General features: G+C 46.0%; 1 protein-coding gene across 1 annotated transcript in view; it reads left to right on the forward strand.

Moving 5' to 3' along the window:
- The window catches only part of LOC127621004 (leucine-rich repeat and calponin homology domain-containing protein 2-like), a 119,009-nt gene that overhangs the window by 102,282 nt on the left and 3,349 nt on the right, over nucleotides 1-13,378 (forward strand). The window contains exons 20-21 of the mRNA XM_052094413.1: nucleotides 3,898-4,035; nucleotides 5,764-5,841. Of these exons, the coding sequence (XP_051950373.1) occupies nucleotides 3,898-4,035; nucleotides 5,764-5,841 (216 nt within the window). The remainder of the gene's footprint in view (nucleotides 1-3,897; nucleotides 4,036-5,763; nucleotides 5,842-13,378) is intronic.

The raw sequence follows: 13,378 nt of genomic DNA on the forward strand, positions 1-13,378 counted from the left end.
ATGCCCAATTGGCACTAAGGGGCCTAAAGTGTGCCAAGAAAACATCCCCCACACCATTACACCACCACCACCAGCCTGCACAGTGGTAACAAGGCATGATGGATCCATGTTCTCATTCTGTTTACGCCAAATTCTGACACTACCATCTGAATGTCTCAACAGAAATCTAGACTCATCAGACCAGGCAACATTTTTCCAGTCTTCAACTGTCCAATTTTGGTTAGCTCTTGCAAATTGTAGCCTCTTTTTCCTATTTGTAGTGGAGATGAGTGGTACCCGGTGGGGTCTTCTGCTGTTGTAGCCCATCCGCCTCAAGGTTGTGCGTGTTGTGGCTTCACAAATGCTTTGCTGCATACCTCGGTTGTAACGAGTGGTTATTTCAGGCAAAGTTGCTCTTCTATCAGCTTGAATCAGTCGGCCCATTCTCCTCTGACCTCTAGCATCAACAAGGCATTTTTGCCCACAGGACTGCCACATACTGGATGTTTTTCCTTTTCACACCATTCTTTGTAAACCCTAGAAATGGTTGTGTGTGAAAATCCCAGTAACTGAGCAGATTGTGAAATACTCAGACCGGCCCGTCTGGCACCAACAACCATGCCATGCTCAAAATTGCTTAAATCACCTTTCTTTCCCATTCTGACATTCAGTTTGGAGTTCAGGAGATTGTCTTGACCAGGACCACACCCCTAAATGCATTGAAGCAACTGCCATGTGATTGGTTGATTAGATAATTGCATTAATGAGAAATTGAACAGGTGTTCCTAATAATCCTTTAGGTGAGTGTATATTATACTGAATAGTTTTTGCCTGTTTGTGATGCTGATTCTTTTTACTGTGAGGAATAATAAGTCCAAGAGATACCTGAATTATAATTGTTAAAAATGATCTATTTTTTTTTACTAAATAGACTGATCAGCTGATGAGAACAGTTTTCATTAAAGTAAGGAGCCCAGGATGTCACCTGTAAGAGTGGAAAAAATTAGAACTTAAAATCTGTGCCTACAAAAAAGGCTCCCCGGCCTGAGAGAACGAGGGAGGAATGTGGCAGGGCTGAGGGCAGGGCCGGGTGGTGATTCTGCACACCCGGTCCCTTTTCAGGCTAATTAAGCCTCCGAGAGGGATAAAGGCTGACTGCGGATGGTGGTATGAGAGAAAGATCGTTTAAGGGCAGCTGACCGTCGTGTGTGTGTGTTTGTGTCTTTTGTTTAAGTTTTTCATTAAAACTATTATTTGTATCGTCAAGCCGGTTCTCGCCTGGCTATAGAAATTCAAGGAAGAATATAAGAATATTACAAATAAACAGATGAACAAGATTATGACTCATGTCATTCTTATCAAATCATTGTGTATGCCTGCCCCAAAATATGGAGAATCACTTTAAGCATGCAGCTAAGACAATTTGCAGCATTAAACTTAATACTTATCCACAATGAAACAATATACAGCAGTTAGTTTCGGTCCTCAAATCTGATTGGATGATAGATGTTCTATGAGTACTGATGTCTCAGTACATCATCTCTCGGATTCTTCACTATGTGTATCATCCCGCTTGTGTTCATGGTGTTCTAGACTAAAGTGTAAGAGTAGTGCATATGTGTTAAAAGCTATATCTGTCTCTTTACATTTATTTTTATGACATTGTACATTTTTGCCAGCAGGTGGTGGCAAAAGACCATGTTTGTTTGTAATATAAGCCAGTTAGGATACGTGAAGTGAGTCCATGTCAGTCAGTGTTTTCATTCATCAGCAGTGCACGTGATTGCCCGGATTACGACTACATTACTAAAGCTAGGAATTAGCTTTAAACTAACAACTTCAGCATTAAGGCTCATCACAGCTGAGTGAAACAACGGACTGATTAATTACACAAACTTTCTGAGTTACCGGAGTTTCCACATTGCAGAGGACGTATTGTTCAAAATGGTGGAGGACATTGTGGTTTTTATAGTGGGTGATTTTTGTACACCTGCTACTGTGAAATAGGGAGGAATACCCCTACTTGGATGGCTATTTTTACACAGAGAAAATAAGATGCATTTGACCAAAATTACATTGTCTTCAGAAAGCTGACTAAAACACTACATCATCTCTGCTTTGGAGTGGCAACAGGTGATACCACACACTCCATCTCTCTCTCTCTCTCTCTCTCTCTCTCTCTCTCTCTCTACACACACACACACACACACACACACACATCCTTGTTTCTCCAATAACTTGTTAAAAACAGCTCAAGACGTGATACTAGTTCTAAAGTGACGTTTTGAGAGGCTTGGATGCATCATTTGGTTTAAACCAGCAATGGCAGATTCTGATCCGTTGCCTAAGACAGTAGTTCCATGCACAAATGTGTTTTTTATGACCTTACTGTTATGACTACCTACAGCACTCTGCCTGTGGCCGATCACAGCAGTGCTGATGTAGGGCCATATCGCACTCTTACTCATGTGATATTGCTTAAATATACAATAAGATTTGTTAACCACATACATGGGAGCTTGTGTTTAGGACTACATGAGTGGGTCTACAAATCCATGAGTACAGTTTGCTAAACCGTGGGTACGGATTGTAAAATCGTGGGTATAGTTTAAGAATCTGAGAGTACAGATTAGTAAATTGAGGGCATGGTTAATAAATCTGTGGACACAATTTGTTAAAATGAGGGAACGGTTTACATATCTGTCAGCGTGGTTTATAAACTATTTTTTGCTCTTACTTTTTGACTTCTCAGGCTCTGTATTAAACAGATACTTTAATGAAATAATATTCATTACATATTTTAAAGATATGAATATTTATTTTAAAGAATATTCATTTACATTTTAAAGATAAAATGTTCAATTCAGTCATACAATTTTTATTTCATAACTAGTGTTACAGATCCCCGGACCACGCAGCAAAGATAAAATTACGAATGGCCACCATTACAGCAACAGCAAAGGCATCTGTCATTCATGTAAACATTTAACCAAGAACATAGAGATAAAATACTGTCACAGTATCAAAACTGCACACAAGAGACATAAAAAAATCTAATAATCTAATCATTTAGAATCAGAATCAGAATCAGAATCAGCTTTATTGCCAAGTATGCTTACACATACAAGGAATTTGTCTTGGTGACAGGAGCTTCCAGTGTACAACAATACAAACAATACCAAAAACAGCAGCAAGACATAGGTAATTAAAAACAAAAAAGAACACAAAATAAATAATTATACATATACGTACATACACTCACCTTCATACATACCCACATACACACACGTAGTGAAAATCTATTACAATCTGTTATATAAAGAACAAAAACCTGTATATTATGTACAGAGCAATGTAAGTAATGGCAGAAGTGGATATGTTGGATAATATAAATTAAAATTAAAATTAAACTGTGTATTGCACATCATTATTGCTCAATGGGGCAATTTAATTGTTCATTAGATGGATAGCCTGATGGAAAAAACTGTTCCTGTGTCTGACAGTTCTGGTGTTCAGATCTCTGAAGCGCTGGCCAGAAGGCAACAGTTCAAAAAGGTAGTGGGCAGAGTGAGTGGGGTCCAGAGTGGTGTCCAGAGTGATAAATAATAAATAAATTACTGGGTGTGTGCTTTTTTTTGTTTGGAGACATTTACTGTTTTACAGGTTCCCCCGGTCTCCCCTTCTGCAAAAATGGTTTACTGTAAGCAAGGAAAGACATGTTCAGACAGGAATGAAGATTAATATTAATTCAGGTTATGTGTTGAAATCACTGTCTGTACCTAGTTATGGAAATCAATAAATCTTAAAAAGTCTTAAAAAGAAAATTTCAAGTTGTGCTTCACTCATGAATTTGGAAATTATTGATGAAAAGGTGTGGGAACCCTGAATCAAGTAACCAGTGGTTGTGTGTGTTTGCAGAACCTCGAGTCCAGGTTAAAGTTTTTATTGCCCGATGATGTGGGTGCTGCTTTAATGGATGGTGTTGTTTTATGTCATCTGGCCAATCACATTCGTCCCCGTTCAGTGACCAGCATTCATGTGCCCTCCCCTGCAGTGGTAAGTCCCACTTATCTCTTTTCTTTCTGGCTTGCTTCAGACTTTCTTTGATCCATTTTACTGCAATCCATTAATGAACAACTGCGTCTCAGCAGAGATTTGTGGTGAATTTTATTCAAATTGGTGAGCACATTAATTACCATTCATTATTCCTATTTACAACATTCAAATGAATTCATATTGGTAATGAAAAACCCTGTACAGTATGTGCAATAATACACCAAAGACGGAAGACTACAATACAGTTCAAATGTAGTACACAGTACATTGCTTTGAGGTTATGTTTTTAAAGTACAATGTGAAATGCCTAACCAGGTGTTGACTCAATATAGCAACAAATATTAAACGCAACAGTTGAAGTCAGACTTCTGTCACTCACTTCGACGTTGTGTCGAGTGAAGCGACACTAGAGGCCTTCAAAGAAGACCCCTAGTGTCGCTTCACTCGACACAACATCTCGTTAGCTCCATCAGGGAATGGAGGTAACTCCGTTTTTCACAAGTCCAGGCATTGAATCGTAGAAAACATTCCCGGTCTTAGGTTAGTTAGGATAACTACGTTATTTTAAGAACGTGAAGAATAATTCGGATTCAGAATAATTGGAGAGAGAATTATTTATCTCAGCTTTTATTTATTTCATCACATTCCCAGTGGGTCAGAAGTTTACATACACTTTGTTAGTATTTGCCTTTAAATTGTGTAACTTGGGTCAAACATTTTGTGTTGCCTTCCACAAGCTTCTCACAATAAGTTTGCTGGAATTTTATCCGATTCCTCCAGACAGAACTGGTGTAACTGAGTCAGGTTTGTAGGACTCTTTAGGTTTGTGCATCTCCATCCTGAGCAGTATGATGGCTGCATGGTCCCATGGTGTTTATACTTGCGTACTAATGTATGTAAAGATTAACGTGGTACCTTCAGGTGTTTGGAAATTACTCCCAAGGATGATCCAGACTTGTGGAGGTCCACAATTGTTTTGGCTAATTTATTTTGATTTACCCATGATGTCAAGCAAAGAGGCCCTGAGTTTGAAGGTAGGCCTTAAAATACATCCACAGGTACACCTCCAATTGACCCCAATTAGCCTATCAGAAGCTAAATGGCTAATTGCCTAAAGGCTTGACATAATTTTCTGGAATTTTCCAAGCTGCTTAAAGGCATAGTTAACTTAGTGTATGTAAAGTTGTGACCCACTAGAATTGTGATATAGTCAATTAAAAGTGAAACAATCAATCTGTAAACATTTGCTGGAAAAATTACTTGAGTCATGCATCATGAGCCAAAGTAGATGTCCTAAACAAATTGCTGAAATCTGTGGCGTGGTTCAAAAATTTGTTTTTAATGACAGCCTAAGTGTATGTTAACTTCTGACTTCAACTGTATCTCTTTCATGTAAATCTGAGGGCAATTTGGTGAATGTTTACCATTAAAATGGATAGCCCTGTCCACAGTGAAATCTCTTTGGTCCAAATTCTCCCTACAGATATTAGTATATTAAACGACAAGTATGTTCTGATTGGCCGAGAATGTGTCATGCAGTAGTTTTGCGGTCAGTGTTGACAAATTTCTTGTTTCCCAAGAGTCATGCCTGGTTTGACTACATGCCAGGTAGTCATTGCCAGACTCCCTGAGAGTTTAAAAAAGGTGTGTGTGTGTGTGTTGTTGTTGTGTGTGTGTATGTGTGTGTGTGTGTGTGTGTGTGTTATCTCTCCTGTATCTCTCCTAAAGCCAAAGCTGAGCATGGCTAAGTGCCGGCGGAATGTTGAGAATTTCTTGGATGCATGTAAAAAACTTGGAGTGCCACAGGTAGGATTAAGCTGCATTTTCTGTGTTATAAAAGGAATAAAAATTAAATTGACCCTTTGCTAAGCCCTGCCCTAAAATTATTTTTAACCAATCATATCTTAGCAACTGTTGCCCTGTACCATTTCTCTGACAAGCGTTCACTTTTTTCCGAAGAGAGTCTAGGGAAGTAATGTGTTTGAGTAGTTTTATGCTGAATTGTATTGGAATTATCCCAAAAAATGTACTGTGACACTTGTAATAGTGGCATGAAGAACCAAGAGAGGATGCACTGTGTTTTTTCTGTCTTTTTAATAAATCTTTAAATAAAATGTACTTTATAACATCAGCAAGGACAGTTATATTTGCACCAAGGTAAATTAAAGAGCAGTTCCCCGTCTGTCACTCACTTCGACATGGTGTCGAAGAAGCAACAATAGGGTCTCTCTTGAGAGCCTCGCGCATCTCTGAACTTGAGAAAAGGCCAATGAGAAATTGGCAGACAGAATTTGCATGTCTGTTCCCCGCACATACGGGTATAAAGGGAGGGAAATATGCGTCTGTCCATTCAGATTTTTCCTTCGGAGCCGAGCATTTGTGTGATCAGCGAGCTGCATTCACTGACTGTTCCATTCGTCTCTACAGAGCGTATGCTGTTGGATCTATGGCGCATATCAGCGGCTTTCTCCTTCTCTGCACAACAGTGCAGCTTTGCCCCTGGGCGCTTCGACAGCGCTTCTAAAAGAGTTTATTTTCTCTAAAAGAAAAATACACAGCGGCATTGAACGTCCTTTTCAGGATGCGTCTTTATAAAGATATAACTCCACCCCAGTGTAGTTCCTGGATGCGGTCGAGTTCTCTCCGCTCCTGACTGTTACAGATACTGCCTCATGTGTCTGGGCAGCGAACACACCGAGGCAGCATTTGTGTATGGTTTGTGTTCTCACTGCGAGAACCTTACCATGGCAACATTGCGGTCGCGGCTTTCCTTCTTAAAGAGGAACGCCACTTCCTTCCCACGGGATTGAGGACGACCCAGCTGGTGATGGAGGACATTTGGGGATGGCAGCAGGCTCTGTTTCGCTGGGTAGATCACCAAGAACCACCCCAGCACACTCGTTGACTTCCGTCCTGGCTCAGGGTGACAGCGGCTCACCTCATGACCAGTCTGCTTACCCTCTCGAGCCCACCGAGCTGGATGAGGAGCTCACCACTGCATCGGAGAGCATTCCAGTGTCTGACGTGGAAGACTTGATTGGACTGCCGCCCTCATGCCCCAGATGGCTAGATGACTGGTTCCTCAGGTCCGGGCGCCGCTCACAGCCACGCCCCGTTTCCTTTCTTCCCGGAGGTGCATGATGAGCTGACAAGGTCATGGAGGGCACCATTCACTGCCCGCAACCAACCTCCTCTCTCATCTGCTCTCACTACCCTTGATAGCGGAGTGGCCCACGGGTACTCGGCGGTCCCCCAGATGGACAGAGCGGTTGCAATCCACCTGTGTCCCGAGAACGCCACCACCTGGCTGGATCACCTGGTGCTCCCCTTCAAAGCCTGTAGGATGACGTCATCACTGACCTCCAAAACCTACAGTGCCGTTTGACAGGCCGCCTCCGCCCTGCATGCCATGGCCCTCCTGCAAGTTCACCAGGCCAAGGCACTCAAAGATCTGCACTTGGGTAGCCCTGACCCCGATGTGTTGCAGGAACCTCGCCCTCAGGGCCACGAAGGTCACAGCGCGGACACTCGGGCAGGCGATGGCCACCCTCATGGTCCAGCAACATCATCTTTGACTGAACCTGGTCGAGATGCGGGATGTGGACAAAGCACGCTTCCTCAACGCCCCTGTCTCCAGTTTGGTCTCTTCAGCGGCACCGTGGAGGACTTCACCCAGCAGTTCGCAGCGGTGAAGAAACAGACGGAAGCCATATCTCACATCATGGCCGCCGCTCCCTCAGCGCGTACCGTGCTCTGTCTGCTCACCGAGGGCATCCTCCTGCGGCTTCCAGAAAACAGGCAGCTCTGCCCCGACCTGGGCCCAGCTCTCAGCCCCATCGTCGAGCGTCGAAGCGCATGCCCTCTGTCTCCCGAACTTCCTCGAGGAAACCGGAAGGCTCCCAAGTGTTCCTGAGGCAGACGACCCAGGTAACGGTACCCACATTCTCAATAAAAGAGCAATTTCCTCATTCGCTTGGTCACCTGGCCTGCAAATGCCATTCTCACGGCAACCCGGTGCCACACTTCAACAGGCCCGGCACCCCAGACGCTACCTCCCGCCTCTGAACCCACGACTGCTGCCCCCTGGCTGGTGATTCTGACGAGTCCAGAGGATGCCTACACGGGACCTCCTCCTCAGTCACCTACCTGCCCCCCTGTGCGGAGCCAGGTAAGCAGGGTTGGGGCGCCGTGTGCAACGGGCATGCAGCCGCTGGCTCCTGGAAAGGGCACTCGCTGCATTTAGCACATCAACTGCCTAGAGTTGCTAGCTGTATTCCTTGCCCTGCGGAGGTTTCTCCCAATAATTCGGGGCAAGCACGTCTTGATCCGCTCAGACAGCACGGTAGCGTACATAAATCGCCAAGGCGGTGTGCGCTCTCCTTATATGTCACAACTCGCCCGCCATCTCCTCCTTTGGAGCCAGCAGCGACTCAGATCGCGGCACTCACATCCCGGGCAATCTCAACACGGCAGCGGACTCACTGTTGTGACAAGGTACGCTCAGCGGTGAGTGGAGGCTCCACCCCCAGGTGGTCCAGCTGATTTGGGAACAGTTCGGCAAAGCACAGATAGACCTGTTCTCTTACCAGGAGACCTCCCACTGCCCGCTCTGGTACTCCCTAACGGAGGCACTCCTCGAGACAGATGCGCTGGCATACAGCTGACAAGTATGCATTTCCCCAGTGAGCCTTCTTGCACTGGTGCTGTGCAGCGTCAGGGAGGACGAGGAACAAGTCACTCTGGTGGCCCCCTACTGGCCCACTTGGACTTGGTTCTTGGATCTCGTGCTTCTCACGACAGCCCCTCTCTGGCGAATTTCCCTGAGGAAGGACCTTCTTTCTCAGGGATGGGGCACCCTCTGGCATCCGCTTCCAGACCTCTGGAACCTCCACGTCTGGCCCCTGGACGGGATGCGGAAGATCTAAGTAGTTTTGCCGTCGTAGACACAATCAACCAAGCCAGAGCTCCCTCTACCAGGCAACTTTACGCAAATTGGTGTTCTTCCCGGTCCGAAGACCCGCAGATGTGCGCAGTTGGGTAAGTGCTCTCATTTCTGCAGGCGAGGTCCTTGAAGGTGTATGTAGCTGTTATCGCGGCCCACCACAATGCAGTGGACGGCAAGTCCTTGGGTAAGCACGACTTGATTGTCAGGTTCCTTAGAGGCGCACGGAGGTTGAACCCATCTCGGCCAAGCCTGTTCCCCTCCTGGGATCTCTCAGTGGTCCTCTCAGGCCTTCAGAGACCCCCCTTCGAGCCGCTAGAATCAGTCGAGCTCAAAGCCCTCTCCTTGAAGACGGCCCTCCTGATCGTGCTCGCTTCCATCAAGAGGGTTGGGAACCTGCAAGCGTTCTCTGTCAGTGACACCTACCTGGAGTTCGGACCGGCAGAGACTTATGTCGTCCTAAGACCGCGACTGGGCTATGTGCCCAAGGTTCCTATGACCCTCTTCAGGGACCAAGTAGTGAACCTGAAAGCGATGCCCCGGGAGGTGGCAGACCCAGCCTTTTCGTTGCTGTGTCCGGGGCCATATTTATGTGGACTACACGCAGAGCTTTAGGTGTTCTGAGCAGCTCTTTGTCTGCTTTGGTGGACAGCGGAAATGGAACGCTGTCTCCAAACAGAGGCTTTCCCACTTGATTGTTGATGCCATAGCATTGGCCTATCACACCCAGGCCGTGCCCGCCCCCTTGTGGGATCGAGCACACTCGACGAAAAGTGTGGCCTTCTCGTGGGCACTGGCCTATGGCACCTCAATAGCAGACATATGCAGAGCAGTGGGCTGGGCAACACCCAATACCTTTGCGAGATTTTACAATCTCAGGGCTGAGTTGGTCTCGTCACGTGTTTTCTCCGGTCCGAGCCGGTAGAACTCAGTAACGCGGAACAACTGACCGGGTGTACCGTTTGCACCTAGCGCCTTTTCCCTCCACTGAGGTGATCACGTGCGCTCTTATCCCAGGAGACCCCACTAATGGCTCCCTGGATGACTCCTCCCTGGCCCTCTGGTCCGTGAATTCAGCGGAGGAATTCCCCGACCAGACCCACTATGGGTACTGAAACTACTCTGTACTGGAATAGGTGCTCCACAGGACGGGCCCTTATGTGGATTAATCCCCCTCTGTGTATTTTCCGCAGTACGCATCTTCCTTAGGCAGTCCCTGCTGCCCCCCGGTTGCCATGTATAGCAACTCCTCCCTCGCAGCAGGTAGGATCTACCACCGCACCATTCCCACATGTGGCCTGAAAACCCATATGACATATCTCTCCACTCTTTACCTCCCCCCAACCTGGGCAGGTGGTGGTCTCCACGGGGTCTTTTCCCCCTGAAAGAATAGGAGTTGGAAAAGAACGCCTTCCCCAATGTGTGTGATAGCGTTAAGATGGCCCCAGCCGCTTTGACTATGCAAGAATCATAGAGAGAGAACGTCTCTTTGTTCCCCCCTTCGGGGTTCCGAGAACCTAAAAGGTTTATGACGATTTTATGGGGCGTTGGGGAAGGGTACGTGCAATCTGACGCAGCCTGTCACTTTGGCACGCAACTGCCTGCCCGCACCTGCATCGGCAGCGCACATACGGCATGATTGAATATGGCCCCTAATGTTGCTTCTTCGACACAACGTCAAAGTGAGCGACAGACGGGGAACGTCTAGGTTACTGTTGTAACCTCCGTTCCCTGATGGAGGGAACAAGACGTTGTGTCCTCCCGGCCACGACGCTGAACTGAGCCACTGTTATGACCGAACCTCATTCTCGGCTCCTGCAAAACCTGAATGGACAGACGCATATTTCCCTCCCTTTATACCCGTTTTTCTGGGGGATGGACATGCAAATTCTGTCTTCCAATTTCTTATTGGCCTTTTCTCAAGTTCAGAGATCAAAGGAGACCCCTAGTGTCGCTTCTTCGACCCAACGTCTCGTTCCCTCCATCAGGGAACGGAGGTTACAACAGTAACCTACACGTTCTGTTCACTTATGTCACACTAATGTTATCAGGTGTTTAAATCATCATTAAATTATTCTTTTCTCTTTTCAAGTGACTGTGATAATCATTTGCCTCAATTGTGTTTCACAGTCTCCACAGTTTTCAATCAAATTATTGTGTAGTTTAACAATTTATTTTACATAAAACAGCAGATTTAAGAATTATATAAATTTCGTTTGAGAATATTTTGTCAAAAGCCACACACTGCACGACAATTTCCCATTCATTCCTATGGGAAGTTCTGCCTAGCTTGTGAGGGGCAGAGCTTAGCAAAAGGTCAATCCAACATAATTTACTGCCTCTCATGTTGTTCTAAACCTATTTGAATGTCTTTCTAATGCAGAACACAAACTGAGATGTTTTAATTAATATCACGGTCCATCTTTTCAATACAATGGAGACTTCAGAAAACTTTTCAAGTCTTCAGTCTTCTGAAGGCAAACAATAGCAGGGTTCCCACATGTCATGGAAAACCTGGAATTTTGCAATGCAGGTTTCGAGTCGTGTAAAAGTCATGGTACATGAGAAAAATACATAAATGTCTTGGAAAATAATTATTTGTCCTCGAAAGTACACAAATTCGTATAGTTTTGTCACTGCCGGCAGATGCACATTGTGAAACAATAGTCCCTTTCACACATACAGTGTATTCCAGAAAATATACTACAATTTTCAGGTTAGAGGTCATGTGTGAACATGACCCTTTTGAATATACTGGTAAACTCTCTCCCTTAATGAGAAGTTGTATCATTATATGTCTATTTTGATGGTATGTGTGAACAGTACATGTGGTACATTAACCAGCAAAGGTAACCCAATGATTTTTCAGAAATGTACCTGGTTGCATGTGTGAATCGGGCTATTGTCAATGGTTGTGTAATGTTGAAAGTGAGTGTAACTGTTTATGTCAAGCCAAGTTTTATGTCAAGCCATGTTTTAGTCAAGTCATGTTCATGTTTATGTCTAGTTTTGTTCTCATTTATAGTTATGGTTTTGGATTTCACGTTTATATTATAAATTGCACTTGGGTTCACACTTCATCGTCATAGCCTATGCCACCAGACAATCCTTACAGAATACTTGACCTACAATGAACCCAGCAATCCAGCTGCTCTGCCTACATCAGGGGAATCATCCCCTTTAGGATTACGTTGAGGACTTTTTTGCTCTGGCCTGCCAGGTGGACTTTAAGGAGGTTGCACTCAAAGACTGTTTCCGATTTGGACTAAATGAGCCTATCTCCACGTTGATGCCAGGAGGTAAGAGTACCCTCACCCTCGCTCAATATATTGACCTCGCCCTGCAGATCATTGGTTCCACGTTCAATTTGGGGGAGGCAGATGTTGAATCAGAGTCCCACATCATGATCGACGAGCCAGCGTCCCACGTCATGGTCGACGAGCTAACGCCCACGCATGCCACGACCAGAGTCAGCTCCAGGCCATATCACAGCCACGCCTCAGCGTGCTCCATTCCGTGTCACAGCCACGCCTCAGCCTGCTCCATGCCATGTCACAGCCAATCCCCAAACTGTTCCTTGCCATGTCACAGTCGAACCTCAGACTGCTCCATGCCATGCCGAGCTAACGCCCATGCCTGCCACGGTCGACGAATCAACGCCCAAGCCTGCCACGGCCAACCATCTGAAAGTTTCATCCGTGTCAGGGCCAGCGTTATCAGTCTCGTCCTTCTCAGAGTCAGCGTTGCAAGCCTCGTCAGTTCCAGAGCCTGCGCTGCCAACTTTGGCCTCCCGGAGGAGGAGGAGAAAGGCTTTTGTTTCAAAGTATCTGCCCATGTACACGATCACGGAGGTCGTTTCCAAGTCTTCCAAGCTCGAGTTCCATGTCATGGCAGCCAAATCCGAGTTCCACGTCATGGCTGCCAATCCCAAGTTCCAGGTCATGTCACAGCCACGCCAGAGTCAGCTCCAGGTCATGTCACAGCCACGCCAGAGTCAGCTCCAGCCCATGTCACAGCCAAGCCAGAGTCCGCTCCAAGCCATATCACAGCCACGCCAGAGTCAGCTCGAGGCCATTTCACAGCAATGCCATAGTCAGCTCCATGCCATGTCTCAGCCAATCCCCAGACTGCTCCATGCCATGTCACAGCCGAACCTCAGACTGCTCCATGCCATGTCACAGCCAAGCTCCAGACTGCTCAATGCTATGTCATAAGCCTGCCTCTGCTCCACGGTCCAGACCCGCCTCTTCTCCATAGCTCTGTTCGAGCCTCTCATGGGTCCACCCCCCACGGGCTCTGCCCTGATCCCATGCTCCACGCCCTGTCATGACAGACCACGCCCCACACCTCAAAAATGGCATTACCTGCAGTACATGTATAAAAAAAAGAATGTTTGAATGC

This window comes from Xyrauchen texanus, chromosome 3, assembly GCF_025860055.1.
Source record: "Xyrauchen texanus isolate HMW12.3.18 chromosome 3, RBS_HiC_50CHRs, whole genome shotgun sequence".
In the NCBI taxonomy this organism is placed as follows: Eukaryota; Metazoa; Chordata; class Actinopteri; order Cypriniformes; family Catostomidae; genus Xyrauchen; species Xyrauchen texanus.